The sequence below is a fragment of the Ranitomeya variabilis genome, chromosome 6 (assembly GCF_051348905.1).
Source record: "Ranitomeya variabilis isolate aRanVar5 chromosome 6, aRanVar5.hap1, whole genome shotgun sequence".
In the NCBI taxonomy this organism is placed as follows: domain Eukaryota; kingdom Metazoa; phylum Chordata; class Amphibia; order Anura; family Dendrobatidae; genus Ranitomeya; species Ranitomeya variabilis.
Window position 1 is genome coordinate 139,150,725 of NC_135237.1, and position 19,306 is coordinate 139,170,030.

The 19,306-nt window shown below is 38.5% G+C and overlaps 2 protein-coding genes across 2 annotated transcripts in view; one reads left to right on the top strand and one right to left on the bottom strand.

The window, feature by feature from the left end:
* ACAD11 (acyl-CoA dehydrogenase family member 11) overlaps positions 1–19,306 on the top strand; it is a 106,957-nt gene that overhangs the window by 72,483 nt on the left and 15,168 nt on the right. The window contains exons 14-15 of the mRNA XM_077269055.1: positions 16,651–16,717; positions 18,340–18,425. Of these exons, the coding sequence (XP_077125170.1) occupies positions 16,651–16,717; positions 18,340–18,425 (153 nt within the window). The remainder of the gene's footprint in view (positions 1–16,650; positions 16,718–18,339; positions 18,426–19,306) is intronic.
* LOC143782013 (atypical chemokine receptor 4-like) lies at positions 316–13,870 on the bottom strand. The gene is made up of 2 exons (XM_077269056.1): positions 13,790–13,870; positions 316–3,007 (listed from the first exon to the last, which is right to left on the bottom strand). The coding sequence occupies exon 2, from the start codon at positions 2,995–2,997 to the stop codon at positions 1,927–1,929; it is 1,071 nt and encodes a 356-aa protein (XP_077125171.1). The 5' UTR covers positions 2,998–3,007; positions 13,790–13,870; the 3' UTR covers positions 316–1,926.

The window sequence follows — 19,306 nt, forward strand, 5'->3', positions numbered from 1 at the left end:
AGTCAGAATTGCAATTATAATTGATCTTGGACTCTAAATTTTGATCAAAGATCATAGTATCACAGTGTATAAATAGTTATGTGATGACTTGAGATGGGCTGTTGCACATTGAAACGATCTACATTTACATATCCCTATGGGACTCGGCCTTGTGACCTCCATGTAGTTTGGGTAACTCTCTGATATCATTGCTACATGTAAATGATTATATACAGCCAATTGTGGTGCAGGCTTGTGCACATAATGGTAGTGGTGTAATGTTATTATTTGTATCAGAAGATGAAACCATTTTACTAGGACATAAATGCCAGACATGAAAGCCAAAATATGGTTATTTTTAATCAGCCTTTGTAGTTCGAGAGATCTCTCGATGCCTCTTATTCCTGTGCCAAGTTACCAGTGATTATAGTTATGTGACTTTTGGGAATACGTTTTTTAATGTAGTCATCAGTTCAGTACATTCAGATTTACATCAAAGTCCTAAATCAATGTTCATTACTTATAGCTAGTGTACATACAATATAAATAGTTTAGAAACCCTTTTAAAATGACTTTCCAGGAAAACCTGATATTATGTTATGTCTCGTGTGGAGCCTGAAGGGGACGGTTCATGGCTTCTGTATTCAGTGTATGACGTTCAGGTCCTACACTGTGCATGACACTTTGTCCCAGCTTTTTACACAAACATGTATATTTGTAACAGATATGATAGATTTCCTGTGCTCTCTACAAGTTTACACATTTTCTCTCCAAAAAACATTGAATACTTATGAGTCTAATTTTAAAATGTATTATTATTGACTTGAGTGGACTAAAATGTATAACTTTTTTTTATTGTTTTTAAAAATTCCATTTTACAATTTCACCATTCTGTGAGCAAATGTATCCACCAGATTAATACTACAGTGTTTGCTAATAATTACAGCCTAAATGAAAATTGTGAACAGCCAATAGTTGAGGCCACTAAACTAGAGCTAGCAACTCTTTGAAGAAAGAAGAATGATTTCTATAAATTCCACTGGTTCCTAACCTTGCCCGACTAAATTATGTAATAAACTAGTTATATAAGACTCGCTTGTATTTATTGCTGGATACTGATATAGAATTACCAATTTGCAGTCTTGGCATTCTTCATCCGCCCATTTGACAGCAGCTCATCGGGGGACTATTTATTTTGCTTGGCACAAGAGTATATAATGTTTGACTTTGGTGGTCAGTAGTCTCCTGATGTTTGCTGTCAAGTGGGCGGCAGAAACTAATCTAGATTACAAATTGATAATTATTAGTGATGAGCAAACGCGGTCTGATAAGGTGTTATCCGGGGATGCTCATGAGCTAGCCAACTGTCTTCGGCGTGCTCAAAATATATGGTCAAGTCCCCGCAGCTACGTGTCTCGCGGCTGTTCACTAGCTGCAACACATGAAGGGATTGTCTAGCAAACAGTCAATCCATCATATGTTGCAGCTGTCGAACAGCTGCAAGACATGCAGCCGTGAAGACTCAAGCATATTTTTCAAGTATAACGAAGACACTGTTGGCACATGAGCGTGCTCAGATAACACTTTATCCGAGGACTTTCACTCATCACTAATAATTATGTATCAGTATCCAACCAACAATATTAGTGAGTCTTGTATCAATAGCTTTAGGTACTTGAATTGGGCTAGGATTGAAACAGGTGTAGAAAGAGAGGATTCATTTTATATTTTCCTAGTGGCCTCAGCATCATGTCCTAACTAAATGATATGGACGATTTTCAGTTAGTTATATTGTTAGCTTACACTGTACTATTAGAGTGCTGGATAGACTTGCTCACAGCACGGTGGAATTATGAATCTGGCATTTTTACAATAACAAGTTGTATTTTAGTTCACTCTTGTCACTGACGTTCTACAAGTTTATCTAAACACATTATTCTAAGAGTATTAGATAGAAAAACTGTTTGTTTCTTCCATGTGATTGTCAGAATACATGGCGTACTCTTCAGCACTCTCAGATCTTGGTCTTCTCCAAGAGCCAACTTTTTTCACTGTTTTCGCAATGTAAGTTTTAAATGTGGTTCCCATGTAAGCGTATAAAAGCGGATTGAGGCAGCAGTGAAATAATGCCATGCTGCTTGTCACTTGCATCATTAAGTCTATAGTTTTGCTGGCCTGGCAACTTGTTATCAGAACATATACTATATCAATGGCTCTCCAGAATTTGATGGCATTGTATGGGAGCTGAGTGATAAGAAAAATCCCCACCACTGCCAATAAGACCTTCAGTGACCTAAATCTTTTAATGTTTGGGGTTTTTATAAGGACTTTGGCCATGGAAGAATAGCAGAACAGCATGATGATGAAAGGGATTACAAAGCAGCACACGGTTTCCAGGATCTGAATAAAGGCCGTGACCTGTCTTACTGACTCTTTAGGATATGTTGGTAGGCAGGCATGCTTTCCATTGTGTTCCTTTACGTCACTGAATTGTAAGTCGGGGATGCTCAGCAATGCTGAAGTGATCCAAACAAAAAGGCAAATTGCTAAGCATCTTCTCTTGAAATTTTGATGTGTTGATACTCTAAGCACTGCAAAGTACCGGTCCAAACTAATGCAAGCCAGAAACTGCATACCCGAGCTGAAGTTTACTGTGTACAAAGCAGAGGTTATCTTGCACATTGCATGTCCAAACTGCCAACCAATGGAAGCATCAACGGCCCAGAAGGGAAGGGTGAAGAGCAACAGCAAATCTGCCACCGCTAGGTTCAACAGGTAGACATCAGTCTTGGTTTTAATTTTCTTATAATATGCATAAATGGCAACCACTGAGGAATTTCCAGCTATGCCCAGCACGAACGCCACAGAGTAGAACACTGGAAGGAAAACGGAAGCAAATCTGCGGATGTCATGCTTTGTACAAAGTTCTTCATAATTCTCATAATCAAAAGCTGTGTGATTGTAATCTTCATAACTTTCAGTGGTTGTCATTGCTGTGGAGGTTATGTGTTGATTCATTCTGTTGCTTCTATTAAGGAAAATGGAGAATTAGTACATTTTTAGGGAGAATATTTCTGTTCTAGGTATGTGTCTCGTCACAATCTTTAAATTTGTTAGTAACGTTTATAGAGTATTCAAGTCTATTTCAGAGTGGACAATAGGTTTTGTAGAGCTGGCAGCTGGCCATGATGGAGGAAAGAGCTTGTAAAGGATGTTCCCTACTCCTTATGAATAGTTATCAGTAGACCAGCATCTGTGACTTGTCTGTTTTTTATCTCCCTAGCCATTATAATGCAAATGGAGGAATGTACGGGAAAAACAAATTAGATAATATAGCACTGCATTCCTATTAAGTTTTTACATTAAAAACCTGTAAATGATCTGTATAGAGAATGCTTAAAGTTTTAAAAAAAAAGTGCTAACCAAAAGTATCACACTACAGTTCAAAGAATAAAAAAAGAAATACGTATTCGATGTTTGCTTCAGGAGGCAACAATTTGGGCTCATTTACTTCTCCCCCTCCACTGACAGTGCAATGTGCGTGTCGGATTCCTTGCTAGAGATAAATGCATATTTTTCCCAAAATAATGTACATTATAAAAAAAATACATATTTATGGTGGATTCAGGTAACTGCTGAAATAATCAGACCAGTCATGCCCATAATTTCTGCATGCTGCTCTGCACGTTGATCCTTCATTCCATTTCTTAGTACATAGGCTGCCATTGATCTGTGTATTGTCTACATATGATCCGTTTTGCCCAGAGACCACAAAAGGACTGGAAAATGAACCCAACCGAATGCCAGTCTTGACCCGTCAGGAAAATTTCACTATATATTCATAGCCATTAAACAAATCTGTGGCCCAATTACTTCATAAGAAAGCTCAGTCTGCCGGTGCATAAAACTCTTAGGCCATTCAAAAACCTCTTCAATTAGATATGGCTAATGTACCTTTTTAAGACCATATAGAAAAATATAAATGATGTATCCTCCACAACTAATGTGGTCTAAGGCCTCCTTCACATGTCTGTGTTTCAAGTATGTGTGGTATCCGTTTTTTTCACAGATACCACATGTACCCATTATAATCTATGCTGCTCTTCACATGTTCGTGTTTTTACATGCATTGTGTGTGCGTGTAAAACGTAGACATGTCTGTGTTTTTTTTCCCCGGCAGCACGGATGTAAAGGGCCGATAAAAGTCTCTGGGTCTTTGAAAAACACATACTTCACACAGATGGCATCCATAAACTTTGTGTTTAACATTTTAAAGTACAGGAGAAACCTTAGTTGTTTAATTCCTCCTTTATCCATACTGGAAAAACACTGATGCCAAACACGATCCCACGGATGACACACAGATGGAAAGCACCGATGGCACAGTACCAGTTTTTCACGGACGTGTGAAGGAGGCTTTATGGCTACTCGCATGATAAGTCAGAAGAATTAACAGCAGACAATTTATCTGTATCATAATAAGAATATTTTATGATCATCAGGGAATATTCTACTTCCATCCACATAATCTAGGCAGCTACAAGTTATTTTATCTATAGTAGGATGGAAATTGCCTGGGAAAAACAAGTGTATTCATAAATAAATGCTCACGACTAGTTGGGTAGAAAGAACCCAATAATTGGAGAATGAGATCTTGCTTTAGTTCACACCATGGCTACTGGTAATATGGAGACCTTCCAGTGTGCCACACAAGTACATATCATCATTGAGTCCATGCCGTATCTCAGTGGTGTTAAACTGACTGAAGCATTTGGGAAAGATGAGTAAGGCAGATTTAGTTTTGCTTACCGAAATAGAACTGATATGTCTAAAATATTTAGCTATATGGCTAATACAGCAGTAAGAAGAGGAGGGATAGGTACAATCAGGCCCACCAAGCCTTTTTATCTCATCTATGCCTATTAAGTCAGGATGAACTATCTGGCTCTACTCAAAAGACCAAGGCTGTTGGGACCTAATTGCGGTATATGGGCCAATTGGGAATTGAGCTCTCGTAAGGAGACTCACTCGCAATTATCAGACTTCTAAGCAAGCCAGCAAACTAAATTTTACAAAATAAATTGAGAAGAGTTCTTCATCTCTTCATCAGGATATTTCTCATGAAGGTGGCCAAGGGGATTAGCTGAGTACTTGGAGTATGTAATATGTGACCAAGTTCACCAGAGCAAGAGACACTTTTTATTAGCATTTCAGGTTTCCAAGTGACAAGTGAGTGCCAGCACTCTTATCAGGTCATATTCCCCAATAGGGCAAATAATATAATTCCATCTTATGGAGCACATACATTGCTCTAAAAATTAACATCAGCTTGTTTTGTTTTTTGTCCCCTCATCTGTCTGTTACTGGGCTTTTCTGAACTAAAGAATTTAATAAACATTTCTTGTTGCAAATCATACTTTTGTCTTTTGACATATTGAGAGTTTGTCTGCACAAAACGACTGTTTAAACCAAGCACAGAAACTTGTAGCGGCCGTAGCCCTGATAACAATCGTACCTTGGTGTCAAAATTTGTTGTGACACTTGCCAGAAATAGTTCTTTACTTAAAAATGTCTAAGTGCTCCGTGCTTTCTTGATATGCTTGAGCGGGTCTGTGCACCTTCTCACTTGCTTGTTCTCTACCTATTTCTACCTACTTTCTTGATTGGCCACAGCTCTGGCTTTAAATGAGCCACAGGAGGGCAGAGATGGATAAAAATAAAATTAAATAGGACAGTGTGATGAACTACTTTAGCCATGCCTAGATTGCACAAAGCACCTAATTAGCATATCTTATTAATTAGACTTTTTTTTCTCATAACCAGTCCTGTAATGTGGCCTCTTACTGGAGATTCAGAGGTTGGACTGCAGCTTTTTAAATCCACTATTAAAAAGCAGGGATTCATTCAGCTTACCAGTGACTATAAAAGAGATTTTACTGCATATTGTATGGAGTTCAATGATTCATCCTATAGATCAGCACAATAATGCCCATATACTACTTACAGACCTACTTACAGCCGAAGCTAACGGACAATACTCTATACTCCTCCTTCTAGACCTGTCCTCTGCTTTCGACACAGTTGACCACTGCCTCCTACTACATATCCTCTCCTCCTTTGGCATCAAACACCTCTCCCTATCCTGAGTCTCCTCATACCTTTCCAACCGCACATCCAGCATCTCCCACTCCCACACTACCTCCTCATCCCGCCCTCTCTCTGTTGGAGTCCCCGAAGGCTCTGTTCTAGGACCCTTAGGCCATGTGCACACGCTCAGTATTTTTCGCGTTTTTTTCGCGTTTTTCACTATAAAAACGTGATAAAAACGTGAAAAAAACGCTAACATATGCCTCCCATTATTTTCAGTGTATTCCGCATTTTTTGTGCAAATGTAGCCTTTTTTTCCGCGAAAAAATTGCATCGCGGAAAAAAAAGCAACATGTTCATTAAAATGCGGAATTGCAGGGGATTCCGCACACCTAGGAGTGCATTGATCTGCTTACTTCCTGCACGGGGCTGTGCACACCATGCGGGAAGTAAGCAGATTATGTGCGGTTGGTACCCAGGGTGGAGGAGAGGAGACTCTCCTCCACGGACTGGGCACCATATAATTGGTTAAAAAAAGAATTAAAATAAAAAATAGTGATATACTCACCTTCGATGTCTTCCCGCCTCTCCACTGCATGCTGCCGCTTCGGTTTCTATAGCTGGAGTGCGGTGAAGGACCTGCGATGACGTCGCGGTCTTGTGATTGGTCGAGACCGGTCATGTGACCGCTCACGTGACCGCGACGTCATGGAAGGTCCTGAACCACACCGGCATCTATAGGAACGGACGCCTGCAGGTGAGTATAACCATTTTTTTTTATTTTTTTTATTATTTTTAAACATTCTATCTTTTACTATAGATGCTGCATAGGCAGCATCTATAGTAAAAAGATGGTCACACTTGTCAAACGCTATGTTTGACAAGTGTGATCAACCTGTCAGTCAGTTTTCCAAGCGATGCTACAGATCGCTTGGAAAACTTTAGCATTCTGCAAGCTAATTACGCTTGCAGAATGCTAAAAAAACAGAAAAAAAACCGCAAAAAAAAAATGCTGATTTCTTGCAGAAAATTTCCGGTTTTCTTCAGGAAATTTCTGCAAGAAATCCGGACGTGTGCACATACCCTTACTCTTCTCAGTATATACACTTGTCTTGGGACAACTCATAAAGCCCCATGGATTCCAGTACCACCTTTATGCTGATGACATTCAGATCTACCTCTCTGGCCCAGATGTCACCTCTCTGCTGTCCAGAATCCCGGAGTGTCTATCAGCCATATCCTCCTTCTCCTCTCGCTTCCTCAAACTCAATGTGAACAAATCTGAACTCATCATCTTTCCTCCATCTCATAGATCTTCCTTACCTAACCTATCGTAATTAACGACATCACGCTCTCCCCCATACCAGAAGTCCGCTGCCTCTGAGTAACACTTGACTCTGCCCTGTCCTTCAAACCGCACATCCAATCTCTTTCCACCTCCTGTCGCCTCCAGCTCAAAAATATCTCCAGAATCCGTCCTTTCCTCAACCGTCAATCTACTAAAATGCTTGTGCATGCCTCAACATCTCCCACCTCGACTACTGCAACATCCTTTTCTGTGGCCTCCCTGCTAACACCCTTGCACCTCTCCAGTCCATCCTTAACTCTGCTGCCTGACTAATTCATCTCTCTCCTTGCTACTCCTCCGCTTCCCTCTCTGAGAATCTCTTCACTGGCTCCCATTCCCTCAGCGTATCCAGTTCAAATTACTAATACTGACCTACAAAGCCAGCCACAACTTGACTCCTCCATATATCTCTGAACTAATCTTCCGATATCTTCCCTCACGCAATCTCCGGTCCTCCCAAGACCACCTTCTCTCCTCCACACTTATTCGCTCCTCACCCAGCCGCCTCCAAGACTTCTCCCGAATATACCCCATCCTCTGGAATTCTTTGCCCCAACACATCCGACTATCTACCACATTCGGTCCTTCAGATGGAACCTGAAAACCCACCTCTTCAAGAAAGCTTACAGCCGGCAGTTACCCTGCTGCCTCCTCACCACTACCGGAGCTACTGCCTCACCAACACCAGAGCTCCTGCAACCCTCGACCTATTGTCTCCTTCCCCACCATCCTGTAAAATGTAATTTTGCATGGGCAGGGTCCTCGCCCCTCTGTATCAGTCTGTAATTGATAGTCTGCTTACTGTAAGTGATATCTGTAATTTGTATGTAACCCCTTCTCATGTACAGCACCATGGAATCAATGGTGCTATATGAATAAATAATAATTATATACTATAACTACAGGTGCATCTCGCAAAATTAGAATATCATCAAAAAGTTAAATTATTTCTGTTCTTCAATACATAAAGTGAAAATCATATATTAGAGTCATTATAAACAGAGTGATGTATTTCAAGTGTTTATATCTGTTAATGTTGATGATTATGGCTTACAGCCAATGAAACCCCAAAAGTAATTATCTCCATAAATTAGAATACTTTATAACTTGAAAAATTATTTTAAAATCTTAAATGTTGGCCTACTGAAATGTATGTTCAGTAAATGCACTCAATACTTTGTCGGGGCTCTTTTTGCATCAATTACTGCATCAGTGTGGCGTGGCATGGCGGCGATCAGCCTGTGGCACTGCTGAGATGTTATTGAAGCCTAGGTTGCTTTGATAGCAGCCTTCAGCTTGTCTGTATTGTTGGGTCTGGTGTCTCTCATCTTCTTTACAATTCTCCATAGATTCTCTATGGGGTTAAGGTCAGGTGAGTTTGCTGGCCAATCAAGCATAGCGATACTGTTGTTTTTTAAACCAGGTATTGGTACTGTTGCAAAAAAGTAAAATTTGGGCGTGAAGCCCTAGCCAGCTCACCGACCACCACAGGTGCTCGGAACTCCGTCAGGACTAGGCGTGATCCACAGCATACAAAGAGTATGCACTAAGTGCCTGCTCTGTGCATACTATTATCCACAAAGGATTGTGCCCACTATGATATTTTAACTATTGGACAATAAAGAAAATTTTTTTTAAGGAGCTGGAACATTTACTCTTTGTATGCATTGGTACTTTTGGCAGTGTGGAAAGGTGCCAAGTCCTGCTGAAGAATTAAATTTCCAAATCCAAATAGCTTGTCGGCAGAGGGAAGCATGAAGTGCTCTAAAATTTCCTGTCAGACAGCCACGTTGACTTTGGTCTTGATAAAACACAATGGACCTACGTCAGCAGATGTCATGGCTCCCTAAACCATCACTGATTGTGGAAACTTCTCACGACCTCAAGCAGCTTGGATTGTGCGCCTCTCGACTCTTCCTCCAGCCTCTGGGACCTTGATTTCCAAGGTCTAATGTGAAGTATCTACAATCAATGATGGTTTCAGGAGCCATGTCATCTGCTGGTGTAGGTCCACTGTGTTTTATCAAGACCAAAGTCAGCGCAGCCGTCTACTAGGAAATTTTAGCACATTTCATGCTTCCCTCTGCCAACAAGTTTATTGGAGATGGAAATTTCTTTCTCCAGAACTAAATGGCACCTGTCCACACTGCCAAACGTACCAATTCCTGGTTTAAAAACAATAGTATCACTGTGCTTGATTGGCCAGCAAACTTGTCTGACCTAAACCCCATAGAGAATTTATGCGGTATTATCAAGAGGAAGGTGAGACACCAGACCCAACAATGCAGATGATCTGAAGGCTGCTATCAAAGCAACCTGGGCTTCCATAACACCTCAGCATTGCCACAGGCTGATCGCCTCCATGCCATGCCGCATTGATGCAGTAATTGATGCAAAAGGAGCCCCAACCCAGTACTGAGTGCATGTACTGAACATACATTTCAGTAGGCCAACATTTCTGATTTTAAAATCATTTTTCCAAGCTGGTGTTATAAAGTATTCTAATTTACTGAGATAATTACTTTTGGGTTTTCATTGGCTATAAGCCATAATCATCAACATCAACAGAAATAAATACATCACTCTGTAATGACTCTATATAATATATGAGTTTCACTTTTTGTATTGAAGAACTGAAATAAATTAACTTTTTTATGATATTCTAATTTTGTGAGATGTGCCTGTATTTCCTTTCTTTTGGTTACGTTCCAGTTAACATTTTTCATCAATTTGGTTTTTACTCTTGGACATAAACTAGTTCTAAAATCAATTATATGTATGACCCCTAGTAGGGAAGCAAAAAGAGCTCATGTGATTGCATGGTTATATAGAACATAAAAATATGGAAGAATTGTCTAACTACATGTGATTGAGAATGTGATCATTATTTGGGAAAATGAATCAGAACTTAAAAAAATTTGTAGGTAGATACTCCAGAATGTGAGTAATGGTAGATTTCTTCTCCATTTGTGTAAATATAAGTAAACTAGTATATATTACTGCGCTTGTGTATGTGTGTATATAATAATTACAAAATTTGGTCTGCTATGTACAGGACAAAACACCATTCTGTGAATTGTTGAACATCTGGTATGTTTCTGCCTGATACTGTAAAATCTTCCATGGGTTAAGAACGTGTTATAGGAAATCGCTGTTTCCTATTACGTGCTATGCATATGACCTTAACTTTTCTGTTCAGCCTTATTTAGCCATTCTGTTTAGTGGAATAGTAGTTCTGTAAAATCCATGTTTGTGACTCAATGAGTTGCTGATCATGTAAAACCACTATATCACAATTTAGTTGTGTAATCATGGAAAAATGTGATGCATAGCCAGTAATTTAATGCAAATACAGTTGTGCTCAAAAGTTTACATACCCCGGAATAAGTTTTGTTTTTTTGGCCTTTTTTCAGAGAATATGAATGATAACACCGAAACTTTTTCTCCACTCATGGTTAGTGGTTGGGTGAAGCCATTTATTGTCAAACTACTATGTTTTCTATTTTTAAATCATAATGACAACCCAAACATCCAAATGACCCTGCCAGGGTATGTAAATTTTGGAGCTCCACTGTATATTTTATGCTTACATTCTGAATCTATGTATATGTACAATGATCTTTGCTGACCCCTCAAAAATCTATAATGCTTCTCCAAGCATGAGATTTTTATCTTTACAATCCAGAAGTGATCTAGAAATCGGACAAGGCAGCCACAGGGAGCACAGCTTCTTCATGGATTCCCTGTGTCCATCAGCTTCTTTTGTCGGTAAGAAATTAACTGGAATATAAGTTGATGTGCAAGTAGGTGCATGCTCACACTGGCCACTAAACACTGGCCACTAAACAGACCGTGTCTGTTTAGTTGCCAGTGTGAGCATGTGCCTACATGGTGCATGTACACAAACTTATATTCCAGTTCATCTCTTTAGGTTTTTAGTTTGTTGTGTTTTTTTGTTTATTATGTGCAAATAAAGATGTGACCTCCCTTTTGCTTTGAGCTCGACATTGTTCAATTATTTCCCCATGGCTGTGTGTCCATTAGCCTGGTCTCAGTCCTTCGCCGTCCTTAGACACATGTACGTCACTTGACAAATGGTAAAAGGCTTTAATACTAAAGGTTAGGACAGTCACCAAATAGGGTCACCGTGATGTGGTGGGATGGCTTTTTACATTTTTTTTCTTTTGTCAAAATTATGTTAGCTAAGCACCTTATATTTTCATTCACTATTGCTGTTTATTTACTGCAGGGTATTTGCTTATGCTTTTATCTTGGCATAGCCTTTTTATAAGCTAACACAGTATCTGCCATTACTACCTCTTTGGGCAAGGCACTGTATAGTAGAGTACTCTAACTGTAAAGAACCCTTTCCTATGCAAATGTCAAAATTGTATTTCTTCCACACATAATGCATATCCTGTGATCCTTTGTGCAAGCATATGAATAGCATAACTGCTAAAGTGTTATAAGAGAGAGGCTAGATATATCGTTCTTATTCAACTAAGAGAAAACGTTAATCAGTTTAGCTTCCTGCCTATATGCACTCTCAAGCTCACCTGTATCATTTTTACAATGTAGAGCCTGAATCTAAATCCCTTATCTTAATCTTAAAAGGGATTTAAGGGGTAATATTACCACGAGCACTCAGGTTCACTTTTTGGTATCCACCCCTAATATAATATTTGCTTTTGCAGCTTCTTCTTGGCATTAAATTCTACTGCTTAGTTTACTTGGGTTGAGAAGTGTCACAAGTCTTTTTCGAAACACACGTAGCGTTTTCTTTATGTGGCATTGTTTTTTGTATCTTGGCATGCGGACAGTTGTAGAACAGAGAAATGTAATATCCTTTACCCCCTCTACTATACGAAATGTATTAAAAGAATTCAAGAGTGTTATTCATTAATTTCTCAACTTGACTCCAGACTAATATTGTAGCATTGGCCTATTTCCTATTAACTTATTTTAGTAGTTGTAATAGCGCTAAATTGCGAGTAACGTTAGAGTAACAATCAAATTCTCTGCATCACAGCTCTGTGATCAGCCGTCAGTGCCAGTGAGACATACTTGTCTGTGTTTTCCTAGCCTAAATGATTTTATACATATGAAAGTCGTGTACTTACTCTGAGGTGGAAGAGTTTCATCACTATTTGATAAGTGTTGTAGCCAGCAGGAAGTATGTATTCGCCCTTTATCCAACATTTGAGTTTTTTATATTTGGTCCAATAACTTGACTTTATTATTGGAAATTGTGGGATTTTTTAGGCTATCTTATTCTATTGTTAATTTGTCACTGGAAAAATGTATACTCTGCCAGAAAATTTGAATGTTTTACATTAAGTAAAATATTTAGAATTGAGCATCCTCAGTGGTTGATACCTGTTAATAGCTAACTGAAAAGATGGTAACAAATTGCAAGCTTTCAAGACTACTCAGGTCCCTTCATCAGGCATAGACTAATACAAATTCTGAAAAAACACACATTTATGCACAATACAGCCCAGAAAAAATGTATTGTGCATAAATATGTGTTTTTTCAGAATTTGTATTAGTCTATGCCTGATGAAAGGGAACTGCGTAGTCTCGAAAGCTTGCAATTTGTTACCATCTTTTCAGTTAGCCATTAAAAGGAATCAACCACTGAGGACTCTCAATCCTAAATATTTTTCTATCCACTGGCTAACACGGTACCAAGATATATATCTTTCCTTACATTAAGTAGGAATTTTTAAGGACCATCTAAAAGTAATATGAACTTCCAAATTCAGATTCTGACGTCCATAATGGATTTGTACCTAAAGCACATTTTGCCTTGTGAATTGACTTTATCAGATAGACTAAGATTTTGCTAGGATTCTTTTTTTTTTTGCTTTGCTTTTTTCTTTGTCTATTGCAGATTTTGTCCATCTGAACTGAATTAGCCACTTGTTGGCTTAGACAGAATTAAAGCAACAAATCAAGTGCAGCCGAGCTTCCCGAAAGTTACATTAGTGCAACTCCTGTAGAGAAGACTGCAAAGTTCATCAGAAGGAAAATGGGAATTACAACCAGATTGTGCTATAGACAGTGAAAAGTTTACAACTGACACTTTATCTTCTTCTCTATCTCTTGCATACTTTTGTAGTTTTGAATATCATATATTCATCATATATTCATCATAACCATTGCATAATTAGTCATAAATTAGCCTGAGAGTGAATAGTGAAATTCAGATTACATATACAACAAGTCAAAAGTGTTTCATATTAAAGTCAGTCATAAAGCAACAACAGAGATGTACTCAGTAGTTTGTTTCCATAATTTGGTAGAAAATTGCATAATTAAGTTTACAACAAAAAGAAATCAAGAAAAACTTATGAAGGCATCACATGAACTCACCTCTATTGCAGAAAGCCTGGGTTTTATGTAGTGCTTGGACTAGTATAAGAATGTCGGTCAGGAAAAAAAAATGTTTACAGCTTTTTTTTTTTTTTTTTTGTCATTCAGCCAACACCCCTCCCTTTTCTGGAAAGTATGATAAAGCTCTCCGTACTTGTTTTTCTTTTCATTTTTAGTTTCAGGAAATATATAAAAGCAGGAGAGTGTTTTATTCTATAAAGTACTCTTTTAAATGCAAAGTTGTAGTTATGTTCTAATAGTTTAGTTTATCGTATCTAAATCTTCAGCTAATATAAATAATTCACATACTCGAGATCTAGTTATTTATTTATTTTTTTAACCGTGATCTATAAATTATCACTGTCCCTATTGGGACTAACCATCGAAATTCCCTATTAGTATGTCTTTGGATTTTTTTTTTCACCATATTCTTTCCTCCTTTTTATACAGCTTGTTTTCTCTGCCTTTCCTGATATACTTTACCTCCATGGGTTGGAAATCTATGTACAAACCCCTCCCTACTGCTATCACTAGGGGTGCCTTCACATTGCGTTAAGGTCCTCGTTCGTTGGCCCTGTCGGGTCTTATGTCCAAACCCCCACCCACAAAGTGAGATTCTGATGTATGTGACGATGGGGCCTTAGACTGTAATGGTGCCTGCAGAACAAATGTGCGCTCTGCCGTGCCTCATTTTCGGGCTTTTACGCCTACTCTAGACCGACACACAGATGTGGTCTACTACGTCTGAGTGTCCACCTCCAGTAGCCGTATACAGCTGGAAATGATGCATGACAGAGCGCACGTCCCTCTGTAGCACCATTTTAGTCTATGGCTATACCTCAGAGTCCCGTTTTGCTGGGTGTTCGGACAGAAGCCCCTACAGGGCCACTGAATGAATGCCTAAATGCATGTGAAAGCACCTAAACTCAGGGGGAGGTAGAAGGAAAGGTGAGCCATCAGGAGTAGGACCTCTAATGCATGTGCTTGGTCTACAGCAATTTTTAGGTACCGTAGACTGTATGTCAAATACCCACATGAATACCAGCACCTAAAGTTCCAAGTTAAAACCATTCCCAGGGACTACCCTGCCTCTGCAGGGTTTGATTTTTCATAGTGCACACGGGAGCCATTTCTTTCCTAGGTAAACGATATACATGCACATGACCAACATCGCGATATAAAAGAAAACCAGGACACTATTAGAATGAATCTGTCAGCAGGTTTTTATGGAATGCTAGAGCAGCATAATGTAGGGGCTGAGACCCTGATACCAGCGATGTTACTTTCTTGTCTGCATGTTGTCATTTTGAGACAATTACTGTTTAATCTGATGCAGATCTATCAGTGCTCAAATGCTGAGCCATGTATAACCCCCCCACCACCATGAATAAGCCCGCCCACCACACCACTGTAGACAGAAAGCTACTAATCAGTGGTGGGGGTGCAGTTCCACAACAGGAGGACCACATAGCAGAAAATATCTAGTCCTGTAGTGATAATCTTCTGCTGATAATGTATTTATTTTAAAAACACAACCCAGTAAGAGTCACATCACTGGAATCAAACTCTCCACCCCCACAGCATACTGTCCTCTGATGGCATAGCAAAAACCTACTGGCAGATTCCCTGTTCAGAACCGTGTTCTGGTGCCTTCTATCAAAGCAAACATACATCTCTTAGGAGTTTTTCCTGCAGCAGCAAAGGCATATAAAAAACAAAATATTAATACATCAAAAATATTAATGTATAAAATTCAGAACTCAGGGCAAATATTGTTAAAAGTACACTGAGCAAACAAAGGATATACAGTGGGTATGGAAAGTATTCCGACTTTGTTTCATTGCAGCCATTTGGTAAATTCAAAAAAAGTTCATTTTTTCTCATTAATGTACACTCTGCACCCCATCTTGACTGAAAAAAACCCAGAAATGTAGACATTTTTGCAAATTTATTAAAAAAGGAAAACTGAAATATCACATGGTCATAAGTATTCAGACCCTTTGCTCAGTATTGAATAGAAGCACCCTTTTGAGCTAGTACAGCCATGAGTCTTGGTAATGATGCAACAAGTTTTTCACACCTGGATTTGAGGATTCTCTGCCATTCTTCCTTGCAGATCCTTTCCAGTTCCGTCAGCTTGAATGGTGAACGTTGGTGGACAGCCATTTTCAGGTCTCTCCAGAGAAGCTCAATTGGGTTTAAGTCAGGGCTCTGGCTGGGCCAGTCAAGAATGGTCACAGAGTTGTTCTGAAGCCACTCTTTTTTGTTATTTTAGTTATTGACCCTGGTCAATAGTGTGGTGTTTTCCTTGATGGATAGACCATTAAGCCAGTAGTTCTTCAATAATGTTTTCCTCCCGTTGTCGCTTTTTATGATTATGGAATGTGTAAACATTTAAGAATCTGGCTTTTCTTATAATACGAACATCCTACTTACAAGAATTCAGCTGGTGTAGCTGAGATCTGCAATGGAGAATTGTGCTAATTCTCCACTTTCAGTAAACCATATTCCAGCCTCTTAATCATTTTAATATATATTTTTTTAGATTTATTTTTATACAAATTGGTTCCAAAAATAATCTAATTTAAAAATGTCATGTATTGATAACCAAGCAAATATCCTTTTATGGGAAGCAAATGATTAATAAGACATGTACGTGAAAAGCATGTTTTGAGCCATATTAGTGAACTTTATTTCCATTATAGAAATAATCTGGTTAGAACATGTGGGTCATCTTGCCTTAATGATGTTGTATGATAGAATTGACATGATCATAAAAGCAAAGTTTTATAAAAATCCATCTTGAAACCTATTTTGATGACTTGCCGAATTTGTGTCTTTTTTTTTTCCCTCTTCTATAGGTGCTGGAAACTCTAATTGCAAAATAGCGATTGTAATGGGTAAAACAGAAAATGTCTCATCCTCCAGGTATATGTTAAGAGCAACAGCTCCTCTGTATAAAAAATGTTCTGATGGGACCCCGGCACTCTACCAGGAGTAATCCGTGTGATATACCATTCATGTCTGATAGTTAACATTCTTATCCGTGGAAAAAGTCAAATGTAAAAGGAAGCAGAGAATCGCAAACACCTTGTGTTATCAGAAAACGAGCAACTGTTTGAAATCTGATTTTCATGATAAATATAAGTTTTTGATGTGTATAAAAAATTAAATAAATATATATGAATCTTGCAATCTGTACATTAGCCACTAGGGATATTTTAGACTCCTCCTTTATGTTCTTTCAGAAAGCTCACTTGTACAAAGGGCATTGTGAAAGGAGTTGGAGCTGTTATATATCCTACTATAAACAATGGATCATGTGTGATCCGTTATCTCCCCATGATAATACTTCTGAAGAGTCTTCAAGAAAGAGCTGGAAATAAGAGTTTAATATGGCCCTAGAAGCCAGTGTGAAAAGTGCAAAAAAGATTTCTAAAGAAAAAGAAATAAAATTAAATTGGTTAAATACTTTTAAAAAAATCTCAGAGCTCCACTTACCGGTATTCTGTTTTCCATTTTCTCCTGCATCGCTACATTAGGGATATTCACATGTGGTGCTTTGTAAAATCTCTACTTGTAGTTCAGCTGTATCGCAGAAAAATTGATGTATGATGCGAGTGTACTAGAAATTGGAATGCAATAGAAAAATGGATCCCCTCTGATAAATCAGATAATTAAGACAATGAACCTTTATTTAATGATGACATTTAAAAACCCCTGAAAGAGGTTCACACTAAAGGCAGGGGACACAATTAAAACCTTTCTAAATTGTGAAAGGGAGTAGGGGCTAGATGCCTGTAATGTCCCTGTAGTGCCCTAAATCTAATTGATCCTAAGCAGCAGAGGTTTTTTTTACAGCTAAGTTTCATAATGGCACCCCACACGATGTTGACTATACCCCAACTAATCCACAGAACCTGATAAGGCTATTAATATAATAATGAGCCATAATACTATAGCGATAGGAAAGAAACGGACCAAATTCAAGTAAAGTTACTGATGAATATTACCCCCTCATTGAAGGAAAGACTTAGTACTAAAGGTCTACTACTTAGACTTACTACTAAAGGTTGGTTACTGCATCAATGTGTTTCCACCATGTAACATGAGGTTCATCAGGAGGCTAGGAGGTAATGGTTGCCCATAAGACAGTATATAGGGACACCAGGTAAATGTATGTGAATCCCCTAGAGTGGCTGTTACACCAGTTCTTTGTTGTGAAAGCTTTGATGAATCAGGGCCTAGAAATCAAGAGCTGTCATTCTGCATGGGGCGAGGTGTGGGGGATTGTAACCGATATGATGGAACAGTTCGCTGAACCTTTAGCTACACCAAGGCTGCAAACTTTTTTTTTTTGCAATCTAAAATGAAAATGGTGAAATCTGTGCTAGAAGTATGATTTATAGATTTATATAGAGACCTGGTCTTGTATACAAATGTATAAGGTGTTCCATTTGAGTTTGGGTGTGACAAGTATGTCAATGTCTGACTCCATATGAACTATATTTGTTACATCTTGTGAACCTTTATGTAACCATATTTTTCAGATATAAGCAGCACAGCATGATCCTTGTTCCAATGGACACGAAAGGTGTAGAGCTGGTCAGAGCACTAAAAGTGTTTGGATATGAAGGTAATGTAATCCAGAACAATGCTGTACACAACTTTATGTTTAGAATTAGGGGATGTTCAGCAGCTCAAAGATATATTCTATTCTATATGGAATGTTGCATAATTTCATGTACTACCATGCTCTATTGTTGAAATGTGCCCACTTTTTAGTATTCCTCTCCTAGTCCTGGCAGCCCCATATGGTGGCTTCAACATAGGAATGGAGAGCGCCCTCTGTGTTTTGGCACCTCTGTAGTCGCCTGCTTGAAGGAGTAATACTATTTGTAATACTAATCTTATTATGAAAATTAAAAATGCCATCTTTTCAAATGCATGTAACAAAAAAATGTGATTTAAATAGGATATTTTGTCATGGTTGCTTCCATTTGATCTATTATGAGAAAATGTCTCAAACTGAATTGCTCCAATAAACTCAATGTGAACAGACCTCAAAATGTACCTGCAGTTAGGTCCAGAAATATTTGGACTGTAATTGGTAATTGAATCTTCATAATTTGGGCTTTGTATGACAATGTATTTAATTTTTTTCAATTTAAAATTAAACCACTAAGATGTAATTGAAGTGTAGACTTTCAGATTTAATTAAAGTGGTTGAAAAAAAAATCCTGTGACACATTTAGGAATTGCAACCATTTTTCTACAAATCCTCCTCATTTCAGGGGCTCAAAAGTAATTGGACAAACTAACTTTACCATAAATAAAATGTTCATTTTTAATACTTTGTGGCGAATCCATAGCAGGTAATGACTGCCTGATGTCTGGAAGCTATGGATGTCGCCAAACTCTGGGTTTCCTCCTTTGTGATGCTTTTTATTCCTTTACTGGAGCTAACTTCAGTTGTTCCTTGTTTGTGGGTCTTTCTGTCTTAAGTTGTCCTAAGCA

Excerpts from the sequence above, each read along its gene's own strand:
- LOC143782013 (XM_077269056.1), bottom strand. The coding sequence starts at position 2,997 with ATGAATCAACACATAACCTCCACAGCAATGACAACCACTGAAAGTTAT.